At 38.8% G+C, this 14875-nt stretch overlaps 2 gene segments (V, D, J or C); both read left to right on the forward strand.

Annotated features, from left to right (window-relative positions):
• LOC136628917 (Ig mu chain C region-like) overlaps positions 1-14875 on the forward strand; it is a 392658-nt gene that overhangs the window by 223665 nt on the left and 154118 nt on the right. The window contains 1 exon segment of the C gene segment in view: positions 6962-7007. Within this exon segment, the coding sequence occupies positions 6962-7007 (46 nt within the window).
• LOC136628219 (Ig mu chain C region secreted form-like) overlaps positions 1-14875 on the forward strand; it is a 135835-nt gene that overhangs the window by 115698 nt on the left and 5262 nt on the right. The window contains exon 2 of the C gene segment in view: positions 6349-6394.

Consider the following 14875-nt stretch of genomic DNA (forward strand, 5'->3'; position numbering starts at 1 on the left):
ACCGAGACTACTTATGATGTCACGTTTTGTGTCTATTTTTATGATGGCGTGTGTGGAAAGTGGTATGGCCATTACCACAAGAATCTGTTAGGCTGGACAAAATCCAGGATGCACTAACATTGCCATGGGGCACTTACATAATTCTTTTTCCCAAGGACTAGTAGAAAGAGAAAAGGCATCACACCACTAATAGCCCCTAAACTAAGAAAGGGTTGACTGGTAGTATTAACACAGAAAAAGTGGAATCATTCATCACTATTCTGGAAGACTAGCTGATTAAGGATAGTAACCTTAGGTAAATACTCCCAACTGAGTGAAAAGGAAGATGTATATTGTGGATGTTCCCTTTGGGACATGTAAAGAAACATGCCAGCACAACTACACAACTAGGAAAACTTGCAGACAAGGGAACCTCCCATTCGATTTGCATACAATGACTTCAACAAGCATACATTAAGGAGGTGGACCAATTTTACTTCACACTTTCTTTATCAACCTGCACCAAAGCTTAAATGTTGCATAACATTATCAGATGAGTGCAATATAAAACATATTTGCAACAAACATTTACTTCTATGAAAAAGGGAGTCCTTTGGGGGCTAATAATAATGCAGTAAATGAGGTAAAACAAAAGTCTTTTTCAGAAAGTCCTAGAAAAAGAACAAATTTCAGATAAACACAAACTTTTTTTCTTTTAGACTTCAAAAGTCTCTGCATAAGAGTCTATCTACACCTGGTAATGGTGGACTCTTCAGCTTCTGATGTAAAACCAGTGGGGGCGGCACAGATACTTAATGAGCTGATACCTACAGAAGAGCAGAGACGGGCTTGGGCACATGAAGGCTCTCACCTGTTTGTCCTCTCAATATCTGGAGTCCCATGATGAGATAACAATGGTGGAGGTCCACTAAGGGGCCGACGCAGCTCCAGGTATGATACCGGTGTCTTCTGCCCTTGGACATAGCACTGCAACTCAGGGTCCTCAAAGTCCCTGATTTGGGGACGCATCCCTGGAGGTATGACCGCTTGGGTCTTCGTATTGTACCGATGGATCACCATCCACGAAGTGTAGGTGGAGAAATCCACTCTCAACTGATGGGCTCCCATGCTGGGAGCACTCACAGAAATGGCTGCCTCATCCCACGTGGAAGGGCCTGGAGGAGACCCGTCAGGTGCAGGTTTCAGGCCTCTGCACCGAACAGACTCCCATTGGGATGGCTCCTCTAACCACTTCTCCAGCAATGAAGAACTTGGAAACGGTAGTGGCATTACTAACACTTGTATCTCCGGCTCTTCACCCCAGTAGAACCTGGGTGGCAGCGGGAGGTATTTTGCTGGAACAGCACAGAGTGCAGTGCATTTGGACAGGTCCTCTTGCTCAGAAAGCTGCAGAGGTGTCTGGAAACAGAGGTAAACTCCTCCTCTGGGTGCTCTTTTACTGTAGACTGTTGCTCCTCGGTGGGAGCAACCCCCCATACTTTTTCTTTAGTTTTGGCGGGAATTGAGTGGCGATAAATTTTCATGGGTTCGGCACTCCCTGAAGAACATGGGGCTTGGGCGCCATCTTAACCGACCACAGTCTATAACTTGAAATGGTTGCTCACTATGAATTGCAGACAACTGCACACGATCTGGTAGCATCACATAGTCTTTTTGTAGACTGTAGCGCATTTCCGCCACATATAAATCAGAATCTTCTTGCTGCATTTTAGATACACCGCTCAGTCTGGTACCACTTCGACAAATGTCTGTAGGCTCAGAGGACTAGCAATCTATTTGTAAGAGTCAGAGTGATCTTGTCCTGGATGACTGAGAGAAACAGAGGGCCTTGAAAAATGAAACTAACTTTACCTTAAGCGTTGTGCGGACAAAATCCTTCTGCAATGAGAAAATGTTGGGAACTTCTTTTCTTTAACTTTTTTAACAGTTTCTTGGAAAGAGGCACATGAGGTTCATCCTGTTCGTAACGCCAAATGAACTCTAGCCCTGCAGTGACCAAGGAGCAGGCCGCGGCCTAGGAGACGGCGGGGTAGAGTTTGGGCATTATCACGGTGGCTCTACCATCACCCACCTGGAGGGTAACCAGTGACATTTCCAAGGGCCGAGGGCAGGTTAAAAGGGGAAGCCAAATATTGGATTACATTGGGTCCTTTTTTGTCTCATGACGCCACCATTTCTTCCACAGCGGGGATTCCTGGATGATGAAGTAAATTCTATCCTGTGTAGCTTACGTGGGGGGATCCCTGGAAGATGGAGTAAATACACACACACATGGGTACTGATTAAGACTCCGCCTCCGGAAATGGACAGGGGACTGGTCGCTTTACTTAAATTCAAGAACAGAACAGTTCAGCAGCTTCTTGACAAGTGCTGTGACAAAGAGGACTCATGGGATGTCAGGAGAGACCACAGCCACAGTTATGTGTAGGTGTTTGCCTGGTACCACAATTCTCTCTTTCTCTCTCTCTCTACTGGTTCACATTCACAGAAGGGAACATGCTGCAGAACTTCTGGGGAGTAGTAGTCCCCGCATTTGCTAGGCCATTCTATTGCCCTCCTCCATTCTGTGTCTGTGGGTTGAAGGTACCCACAGACAGCTGCCTTGCATTCCTCTCTCTAACAGAACTCAGAACAGACTCCTTTCTCCCGTGCAGACCCAGAACACATATCTCAAGCATCATCACATGACAGGCAAAAAGATACAAAACCAGACAGTCATCTACATACCAGACACTTAAAGGAGATGTCTCGAGGCAGCAGTGAAATATTTTTTTTGCCCAGTCCCTCTTCTTCAGCATACATTACTAAGTACCAATGTAAATGGCTTTTAAAGCCGGTTCCTACTTACAATTCTGGCGTTTCATGAACTTATAAAAAGTTTCCCAAAGATGGCCGCCGCTTCTTCTCCCTGCGCTTGCTTCAGCCCGACGTGCTCGCTCCCGAGACGCCGGTCTCGCTTCGTATTAGCAGGGAGCTGTCCAGTGCTGATCCTTTCCCCCTGCACAAGTAACCCAGGCTTCGTAATAGCAGGGAGCTGTCCAGTGCTGAATTCTCAGCAGAAGGTACTGTAATGCCTGCCTGCAATTCACTTGCCACTGTTTTAGATGAAATAGTTTTTTCACCTAAATATATATGTGTGTGTATATATGCGTGTACACATTTTATATATATATATATCTATATATATAGATAGATATATATAGTATATATGTGTATGAGTATACGCATACGCGTATTCGTGAGTGTATATACACACACACATATATATATATATACACACACATACCCACACGTGTTTTTTATATGCGTGTGTATATATGTGTATGTGTATATATATATATATATATATATATATATATATAATGTGTGTGTGTATATATGCGTGTACACATCTTTTATATATATATATATCTCTATATATCTATATATAGATATAGATATATAGAGAGATATATATATAGTATACGTGTGTACGAGTATACGCATACGCGTATTCGTGAGTGTATATATACACACACATTATATATATATATACACACATATATATATATATATATATATATATACCCACACGTGTTTGTATATGTGTGTGTATATATATATATATATATATATATATGTGTGTGTCTGTCTGTGTATATATATATATGTGTGTGTGTGTCTGTCTGTGTATATATATATATATGTGTGTGTGTGTGTCTGTCTGTGTGTATATATATATATATATATATATATATATGTCTGTGTGTGTATATATATATATATCTCTATCTGTCTGTGTATATATATATATATATATATCTGTCTGTCTGTGTATATATATATATATATATATATATATATATATGTCTGTCTGTCTGTGTGTGTGTATATATATATATATATATATGTATATATATATATATATATATATGTGTGTGTCTGTCTGTCTGTCTGTGTGTCTGTCTATATATATGTCTGTCTGTGTGTGTGTGTCTGTCTGTGTGTGTGTCCCGGCGGCGGGAGGCTCGGGCAGCATCGGGGGCACGGCGGCGGGAGGCTCGGGCAGCATCGGGGGCAGCATCGGGGGCACGGCGGCGGGAGGCTCGGGCAGCATCGGGAGGCTCAGGCAGCACGGCGGCGGGCTCGGGGGCAGGCGGTGGGATCCGGGGGCAGGCGGTGAGCTCCGGGGGCAGGCGGTGGGCTCCGGCAGCACGGCGGCGGGCTCGGGGGCAGGCGGTGGGATCCGGGGGCAGGCGGTGAGCTCCGGGGGCAGGCGGTGAGCTCCGGGGGCAGGCGGTGGGCTCCGGCAGCACGGCGGCGGGCTCGGGGGCAGGCGGTGGGATCCGGGGGCAGGCGGTGAGCTCCGGGGGCAGGCGATGAGCTCCGGGGGCAGGCGGTGAGCTCCGGGGGCAGGCGGTGGGCTCCGGCAGCACGGCGGCAGGCTCGGGGGCAGGCGGTGGGCTCCGGGGGCAGGCGGTGGGCTCCGGGGGCAGGCGGTGGGCTCCGGGGACAGGCGACTTACATGGGCGGCTTCTCGGCTGGGCTTCTCGTCTCCGCTCGGCTGGGCTGCTGAACTTTCTGCACCTTTCTGCTCCAGCGCGCTCCCGAGAGGTTACAGCTCGTCTGCGCATGCGCAGAAGAGCTGTAGCGTCTAACACACTGAAGCGGCTCGCGCTGAGCAGAAGACCGGACTGCGCAAGCGCGTCTAAAAAAGCAAGCTGCCAGCGAATTTAGACGGAACCATGGAGACGAGGACGCTAGCAACGGAGCAGGTAAGTGGAATAACTTCTGTATGGCTCATATTTAATGCACGATGTACATTACAAAGTGCATTAATATGGCCATACGGAAGTGTATAACCCCACTTGGTTTCGCGAGACCACCCCTTTAACCCTTTCAGTGCTGCAGATAGGCAATACAGACCATTCTTGCAACTTGAAAAACAGTGACAATACAATACTGAGCATACACACCATTCAGGAGGGGCCCCTTTGTTCTGGGCCACTACACCTTTTAACTGTTTTTAATGTCCCTTTAAATCCCCAAGGCCATCAGGCTTGCTGTACATGCTGAGGCCAGTGATTGGCAGCAGGGGATATATGTTGTCATCATGGCAGCTTAGTAAACAGAGTGTGGCAGGAAGCACCAGTTCTGCAGCATTGTAATGACAAGGAATTTAACAAGTAAGTACAGCATCTTATTATTTTATACGATTTTCCCCATATCCAACATTTTTAAATGGATAATGCATCGATTGTGAAAATATACTATTCTTAGAAAGTGGTAATAAAGGCAAGATTCAGCCAGGGGCCTGTCAGCAACAATCTGCTATTTTTTTTAACTTGCTGAGGCACTCTATGTGCCAGGAAGGAGACGTTCCATGTGTCAGATATCTTCCTCAGAAGTATTCTGTTTTAGTTGTTTGTGGATCAACTTAGAGAATAATTAAAGCGCTGCTGGGAACTTAACAGATTGGTGGAGCAATTCCAAGACATAGAGTAGACGTCCTGACTCCTCCCTACAAGCACTCCTTCTCCAACAGTGCAGTGATTTGTTGACTTGATATACGTTCACTTCTGTTTGACCAGTGCCTGCCTATTCAGTTCAGCAGTTGCTGTCTCTTCATACTACCTGCACATGGCCTTATGAACCCTCACCCTACTGTGGGCCTCCTGGACTGCCCGGCTGCCCCACCTACTTGCATAAGGCACTTAGTTTTACTGTATAAGCAAGTTTGAGAATTAATTACTCCCTGATCACAGAGTTAAACAGTCCCCTAGGAACTCAGTTTGCCCAGGCTGCAGCACTGCTTGTAGTATGACAATCCTATCAGGTAAATATTCATATTTTTATTTTAACTCATGCTTTATTTCTGGGGTGGGGGGGTGGGGTTGTGACCTAAAGAAATTAATGTGATATTGCTAATGTTTTATATTAGTTCATCTCTCATGTGTAATAAGTAGTTTTCTGGCATATAAGAAAGAGAGATATATTTTACTGTTTAGGCTATGCTTACCTTGGTCTTTGAAAACAAAGAGACCAAGTTACAGTAACTTTAGGTAACATTTTTTATTCATTTTTATATTTCTTTGTTCTGGTTCTCTATATTACTTTTTATATTTTGTTGAACACTCCATGCAAAAAAGTGACAGTTAACATGTAAACAATATATGCAAATCAGTAATAAATTGTATTTATGTCATCATTATATGGAATATCAAATTTTTAATACCAATTTACATATTGCTAATTGAACTTTAAATAATCAATATCATGTGGTGATTTTTTTAAAGTTTCTTAGTATTCATCTAAGGGTAAATCAAGCAATATTTGCCATGCAGTGACACTTGTTTGTGTCACTGTGACTACTTGGATATATGGAGTGACGGACAACCGGTCCTCATTACATCAGGTAAGAACATTCTACCTTTTCACCCTTATAATTTCATTGAAAATGTAATGACTCAACTCAGTTTTCACATTTTCATTATATAAAATGTGACTGTTTTTGGGATGTTTGGGGGGGACGGGAGGATAATGTAATGGTGGCACAGTTAATGGTGACATTGTGGGCTGGGCTTTTGATCTGTGGAGTGATGGGCAGCCAATCATAGTTACATCAGGTAAGTTTTACTTCATTACCTTTTTGTTTTAAAGTACATTTTGCTTTAAAATGTGATACTGAAATTCAAAAAGACAAATTATTGATGGTTTTGTGAAGAATTCTATTTGCACTTTTGGATTTTGAGTTGTATGTTCCAATGATTACCTTAAAACATAAAATTCTTCTTATAAGAGACTACTTTAAAAATGATATTTAATTCCTTGTATAAAAGTACTTTTGAAAGCTTGTAAATGTTTTTCAACAAGCCAGTACTTTTTATACTCAGTATGTCTATAGGGGGAAGTATGGGAAATTTAGTATAGTAGACAGAATATTGTATAGAGTCGATTCAGAGTTATATTAATGTGCTACAATGCTTTGGATATCTGGAGCCAAGGTGCCTGGCTCACCGTGACAGCAGGTAAGTCGGACCTATGTATAAACTTATTATATATTTAGCAAGTTCAAATAATGGGCTGCAATGGTAAAGTTTCCTTTTTTTTCCTGTAAGAATTGTATTTTTCTGTATAACCATTCTGAAAAAGTCACTTTGTGATTGTTTAGACACTAAATAAGCTAACTGGTGAGTTAAATTGTGAAATCAGTGAATTATTTCAGTTATTTTGACTGTATTTTAATAATTTTAAAATTTAGTCATGTACTTTACTAACAATTTATAATTGGCGTCAATGTGATCGTATGATAATTCTATCTTTATCGGGGATAAATCTATGCTCAAGGTAGGTTTTTACTCATTAATTTTGAAAAAAAAGTTTGACAAAGACATATAAAACAATATATAATTTTTAAGTACTTTAAATGTAAGAAAATGTTGTTTGTGATTAATTATTTTAATTTGGTATAGTTTTTTTTTTCTTACTGTCCTATATAATTATTTTCTATTGATATGAATATCCTATTTTAGAGTTTTCCATATACACAATATTTTGACATGAGGATATTAATAGTTGTGTATAATTTAAGTATAATTTTTTGTCATATGCAGAATGGTAATCTTTTGTTAATTATGACCAAAAAAAATTGATGTGAGAAAAAAGTTAATAGAAGTTCTAATTCATCTTTACTAAGACAAAATACATTTTTAATTTTTTATCCTTATTATTATATCCTTGATTGAAAAATACTTTTTTTAAGCCTTCATTTTCATTATGGTTATAATTTTTATAGTTTAAATTTTATAAAAGTTATAATTTCAAGTTTCTATTCCATTAAATGGGAAATGAAACTAGCAGGTGTTCTGGGTGGTGGTAACTGAAACCTCCAGATGTGTTCTCATCAAGATTCGGAATCTAAAATTGGATATGAAAGTCACACTTCAGTGACTCCCTGCTCACAGCTGGCAGGAATTAAGAAAAACAACGCCCAGGCTAGAATTTATTTTTAGTTCATTATTTTTTTAAATGTCTAACATAGTCAAATAGTTTTTAAAGAATATTAATATATAATATTCATTATTTTAATTATTAATTTTATTAATCTTTTAATTAGCAATTTAAAAGAACATTAAAGCAAATATTTAGAAAAAGTACTAGAATTATTCTAAAAAATATCTAAAGATTTAAAACTAACAAAAAACCATGTGACTGGTAAGGGATTTTACATCTGTTTTATGATTGCTTAAGTTTTATTTTTGAAACCTTTAGATAAAATGAGTTAAATGATATAAACGATTTAAGCCAGTACATCATCTATTTTATACTGTGATGTGTTGTATATTGTATCATTTAAGTAAACTTTTATAGTAAAACTTTTTCCATCTTAAATTCTAGAATTAATTACTAATATCTAAGATCTAAATAATCTTATGAATATATATTATACCTGCATATACTTTATTAATTCTTTAAATCATATAACCATTTCTATAAATTTATTTACGTATTATTATTTATAAAATGTTCTTTACATTATTCATCATGGGTATATTTAACAATATATATAGTTTAGTTGAATTTTTTTAATGTGCAACGCAAAGCAGTTGATTTTTGAGGGATTTAGTTATGTACTAGCACTGTCTATAATAATAATGTTCTAAGCTTTATATATATATATATATATATATATATATATATATATATATATATACATATATATGTGTGTGTGTATGCGTATATATATATGTATATATATATTTATATATGTGTATGTGTATGTATATATGAATGCATATATTTATACATGTATGTATATATAATATATATATATGTATATATATATATATATATATATAAATAAAATATGTATATATATTTTATATATATATATATATACATAATATATATATACTTATATATATATATACATATATATAATATATGTGTATGTATATATATATATATATATATATATATTTATATATATTTATAGATAGATATTATCAGAGAAACATTACTATGCATAATAACAATTATTGATTACTTTATAATGGAGATTTATAAATACATGAAGAGATATGTACTTTCCTTCCGTCTTGGTTTCTGCTAAAGATTAAAAACTAACAAGAACCATGTGACTGGTAAGGGATTTTACATCCGTTTTATGATTGCTTAAGTTGTATTTTTGAAACCTTTAGATACAATGAGTTAAAGGATACAAATGTTTTAAGCCAGTACATAATCTATTTTATACTGTGATGTGTTGTATATTGTATCATTTTTAATCAAAATGATACATATTAATTTCAGCTATATAATGATGTGTTTTGATATGTAGTAATGACATGGCTTAGGTATATCATGTATTTAGCAAGGATCATTCTCTGAGTGTTCCTGTATTGGCTTTATATCATTTTATTTTAGCCTAAATGTTTGATATATTGTGTGTAGAGTGTTATACAGTATGCTAATATATTTTAGCAGAAAGTATTGCTAGTACAGTATTCAGCCAAAAGCATAATAGTATAGCTTAGTAGATGGCATAGCAGATTCAGTACAGCTTAGCAGAAAGCATAGCCACTACAGTATAGTAAAAAGCATTGTATGTACTGTACAGTATGGTATTAAGCAAACACAATTGCAGGTATGGCTTAGCAGATACTGTACAGATCAATAAAAACATAGCAGATATTGTATAGCTTGGAAGACAGCATATCAGGTACAGTATAGCTCACCAGAATGTATAGCAGTTATAGTATAGCTCAGCAGAAAGCATAGCGGGTATAGTAAAGTTTAGCAAAATAGACGACAGGTACGGTATAGCTTAACAGAAAGCGTAGCAGGTACGAACTAGTTTGATTGACAATATAGGTGCAGTACAGCTCTGCTGGTACAGCATAGCGCAGCAGTAAGCATAGTAGATATAGTATAGATGAGCAGGCAACATAGCAGGTACAGTATAGTTCAGTAGATAGCATAGCAGGTAAAATACAGCAGATATAATACAGCTCCGCAGTAAGTATAGCAGGTATAGTACAGCTCAGCAGTACACATAGCAGGCACAGTACAGCAGGTATAGTATGGCTCAGTAGAAAGCATAGCAGGTACAGTATAGCAGGTATAGTACAGATCAGCAGTACGCATAGCAGGTACAGTATAGCAGGTATAGTATAGATCAGCAGTACGCATAGCAGGTACAGTATAGCAGGTATAGTACAGATCAGCAGTACGCATAGCAGGTACAGTATAGCAGGTATAGTACAGCTCAGCAGTACCCATAGCAGGTACAGTATAGCAGGTATAGTACAGCTCAGCAGTACGCATAGCAGGTACAGTATAGCAGGTATAGTATAGCTCAGTAGAAAGCATAGCAGGTACACTATAGCAGGTATAGTACAGCTCAGCAGTACGCATAGCAGGTACAGTATAGCAGGTATAGTACAGATCAGCAGTACGCATAGCAGGTACAGTATAGCAGGTATAGTACAGATCAGCAGTAAGCATTGCAGGTACAGTATAGCTCAGTACAAAACATAGCAGGTACAGTATAGCTCAGCACTAAGCATAGCAGGTACAGTATAGCTCAGTAGAAACCATAGCAGGTATAGTATAGCTCAGCAGATAATATAGCACATACTGTATAGCTTAGCAATAAGCATAGCAGGCACAGTATAGCAGGTATAGTATAGCTCAGTAGAAAGCATAGCAGGTACAGTATAGCAGGTATAGTACAGCTCAGCAGTAAGCATTGCAGGTACAGTATAGCAGGTATAGTACAGATCAGCAGTACGCATAGCAGGTACAGTATAGCAGGTATAGTACAGCTCAGCAGTAAGCATTGCAGGTACAGTATAGCTCAGTACAAAACATAGCAGGTACAGTATAGCTCAGCACCAAGCATAGCAGGTACAGTATAGCTCAGCACTAAGCATAGCAGGTACAGTATAGCTCAGCACTAAGCATAGCAGGTACAGTATAGCTCAGTAGAAACTATAGCAGGTATAGTATAGCTCAGCAGATAATATAGCACATACTGTATAGCTTAGCAATAAGCATAGCAGGCACAGTATAGCAGGTATAGTATGGCTCAGTAGAAAGCATAGCAGGTACAGTATAGCAGGTATAGTACAGCTCAGCAGTAAGCATTGCAGGTACAGTATAGCTCAGTACAAAACATAGCAGATACAGTATAGCTCAGCACCAAGCATAGCAGGTACAGTATAGCTCAGTAGAAACCATAGCAGGTATAGTATAGCTCAGCAGATAATATAGCAGATACTGTGTAGCTTAGCAATAAGCATAGCAGGCACAGTATAGCAGGTATAGTATGGCTCAGTAGAAAGCATAGCAGGTACAATATAGCAGGTATAGTACAGCTCAGCAGTAAGCATTGCAGGTACAATATAGCGCAGCAGACAGCATAGCAAATACTGTGCAGCTTAGCCGTAAACATAGCAGCACAGTATAGCAGATATAGTATGGCTCAGTAGAAAGCATAGCAGGTAACAGTATAGCAGGTATAGTACAGCTCAGCAGTAAGCACAGTATGTACAGTATAGCTCAGTAGAAAGCATTGCAGGTAACAGTATGTCTCAGCAGTAAGCATAGCAGTTACATTATAGCAGGTATAGTACAGCTAAGCAGTATGCACAGTATGTACAGTATAGCTCAGTAGTAAGCATTGCAGGTTCAGTATAGCAAGTACTGTATAGAACAGCAGTAAGCATAGCAGGTACAGAATAGTTCAGTAGAAAGCATAGCAGGTATAGTATAGCAGGTATAATACAGCTCAGCAGTAAGCACAGCAGGTACAGTATAGCTTAGCAGTAAGCCTAGCAGGTACAGTATAGCAGGTACAGTATAGCAGGTAAAGTATAGCTCAGCAGTAAGCATAGCAGGCACAGTATAGCAGGTATAGTATGGCTCAATAGAAAGCATAGCAGGTAACAATATGGCTCAGCAGTAAGCCTAGCAGGTACAGTATAGTAGGTATAGTACAGCTCAGCAGTAAGCATAGTATGTACAATATAGCTCAGTAAAAAAGCATAGGAGGTACAGTATAGCTCAGGAGACAACATAGCAGGTACAGTATAGTTCAGTAGAAATCATAGCAGGTATAGTATAGCAGTAAGCACAGTGTGTACAGTATAGCTCAGTAGAAAGCATAGCAGGTTCAGTATAGCAAGTACTGTATAGCTCAACAGTAAACATAGCAGGTACAGTATAGCTCAGTAGAAAGTATAGCAGGTATGGTGTAGCAGGAATAGTATAGCTCAGCAGTAAGCATAGCAGGTATAGTATAGCTCAGCAGACAACATAGCAGGTACAGTATAGCAGGTATAGTACAGCTCAGCAGATAATATAGCAGATACTGTATAGCTTAGCAATAAGCATAGCAGGCACAGTATAGCAGGTATAGTATGGCTCAGTAGAAAGCATAGCAGGTACAGTATAGCAGGTATAGTATGGCTCAGTAGAAAGCATAGCAGGTAACAATATAGCTCAGCAGTAAGCATAGCAGGTACAATACAGCAGGTATAGTATAGCTCAGCAGTAAGCATAGCAGGTACAGTATAGCAGGCATAGTACAGGTCAGCAGTAAGCATAGTACGTACAGTATAGCTCAGTAGAAAGCACAACAGGTTCAGTATAGCAGATACAGTATAGCCCATCAGTAAGCATAGCAGGTATAGTATAGCAGGTATAATACAGCTCAGCAGACAACATAGCAGGTACAGTATAACAGGTATAATACAGCTCAGCAGTAATCATAGCAGGTACAGTAGAAAATTGGTATAATACACCTTAGCAGCAAGCATAATTGGTATACTATAGTACAGCAAAAACATGTCAAGTGTAGTACAGTGCAACTAAAAGTATATCAATTTACTATACCTCAGCAGAAAGCATAGCAGGTATAGTACAGTTCAGAAGAAAGGATAGAAGGTACTGTATGGCACACACCATAGCAGGTACACACAGCTTAAGAGAAAGCATAGTAGCTATGTAGAAAGGATGGCAGGTATAGTATAGCTCAGCAGAAAAAATAGCAGGTAGCATATGGTAAGAACCATAGCAGGTACAGCACTGTTCAGCAGAAAGGATCGCAGGTGTAATATAGTTCAGCAGAAAGGATCGCAGGTGTAATATAGTTCAGCAGAAAGGATCGCAGGTGTAATATAGTTCAGCAGAAAGGATCGCAGGTGTAATATAGTTGAGCAGAAAGGATAGCAGGTGTAATATAGTTCAGCAGAAAGCATAGCAGGTACTGTATGGTGACAACCATAGCAGGTACAACGCAGCCCAGCAGGAACAATAGCAGGTATTGTACGGTCAAAACCATAGTAAGTATAGCACAGCTCAGCAGAAAGGATAGTATATACTGTATGGCATACACCGTAGATATTATAGCAGAGCTCAGCAGATAGAATAGCAGAAAAAAAGCCACATATACCACGTGGCATACTATTGTTTTTATTTTTTTTTCAATAGGGGTTTATGTGTAACATATCCCACCGTAAAGCAATATGTTATGCTACAATGTATGTCAGAAGATTCTCCCAACATATATGCCAAACGTAGACTCAAATGTGATAGAGCTTTAGAAGATAGCACTGCAGATATAGTACAGTAGAAAGCACACTAGTTATCATATAGCAAAAAACAATGTGTGTGCAGTACAGTTTAGTAGAAAGCATAATTAATGTATAGTAGAAAAACGTAGCATATGGAGCACAGTTTATCAGAGAGTATAGCATGTATAGAAAAGCTTATCAGAAGGCATAGCATGCACAGTTCAAGAGAAAGCATAGCAGGGCAGTCTAGCAATTGGCACAGCAGGTACATCATACCACAATGAAAAACATAGCTGACATAGTAAAAAGCATAGCATGTATGGTACAATTCAACAGAAAGTGCAACAGGTACAGTATAACTCAATAGACAATGTACAGATGTAGCAATGTTTACCACTACAGTTATGGTTACTGTTACCATTACACTACATTAGTAACAGTGCACCACTGTGAGGCTATACACTTAACATAGCATGCCATTCTAGTACACTTACTATTAGAATGGCACGGCATAACCAAGACATGGCGCTCTACATTAATAGCATAGTGCATGGGCTGGAATGGTAGTAATTGCTATACCTGTAGTAGCATAGCAGAAAGCACAGCATGTACAGTAATGTACAGCGGAGAAGAATGTGATGTATATTATAGCTTAAGAGGTAAAGAATGGAACTTCTAGGCAGAAGGATATATTCAGGCTATTGGAGAGCTTATCATTACGAAGAACAGCTACAGAATAGTATGCTAGAACTTAGTTAAAAGTATATAAGTGGCCGTCCTACTCATCAGATACCAAAGGGGAACAGTATAGCTTGCAGACAGCATAGCCCAATAATAGAAAGGTTTAGTGGAAAGCATACTGTACAAGGCAAGATATAGTGGGTTTAGAAGAGCTGAGCAGAAAGCATGTGGGGTACAGCAGTAAAATAATTTCACATAGTATGCATGAGTACATAAAATACGTCATGAATTTTCTAAGTGTACTCAATGGATTTAAGAAGGCATTACAAAGTAGCTAAACAGGAAGAAAATAGGGAACTCTATAGATTAGCAAAGAGCAATCTCGACATGTCAGCTAAATGTAGAATGGACATCCGCCATTAGATTGTGAAAACTATGCTAGTAAGAAACTAGTAGTGCATCTAGACAGAAATTATAGTGTCACCATAAATGGCTAACTAAAAATGACAACCAGTGTCTGGCAATGCTGAAATCACTGCTGCTAGAATTGAAGAGAATGTATGTTTTCTACTGTGTACATACAGAATAAAAATTACCATTAGAATGTATATCATTTTATATTTGAGCAGGTATTATAG

Source organism: Eleutherodactylus coqui, chromosome 5 (assembly GCF_035609145.1).
Source record: "Eleutherodactylus coqui strain aEleCoq1 chromosome 5, aEleCoq1.hap1, whole genome shotgun sequence".
NCBI classification, from domain to species: domain Eukaryota; kingdom Metazoa; phylum Chordata; class Amphibia; order Anura; family Eleutherodactylidae; genus Eleutherodactylus; species Eleutherodactylus coqui.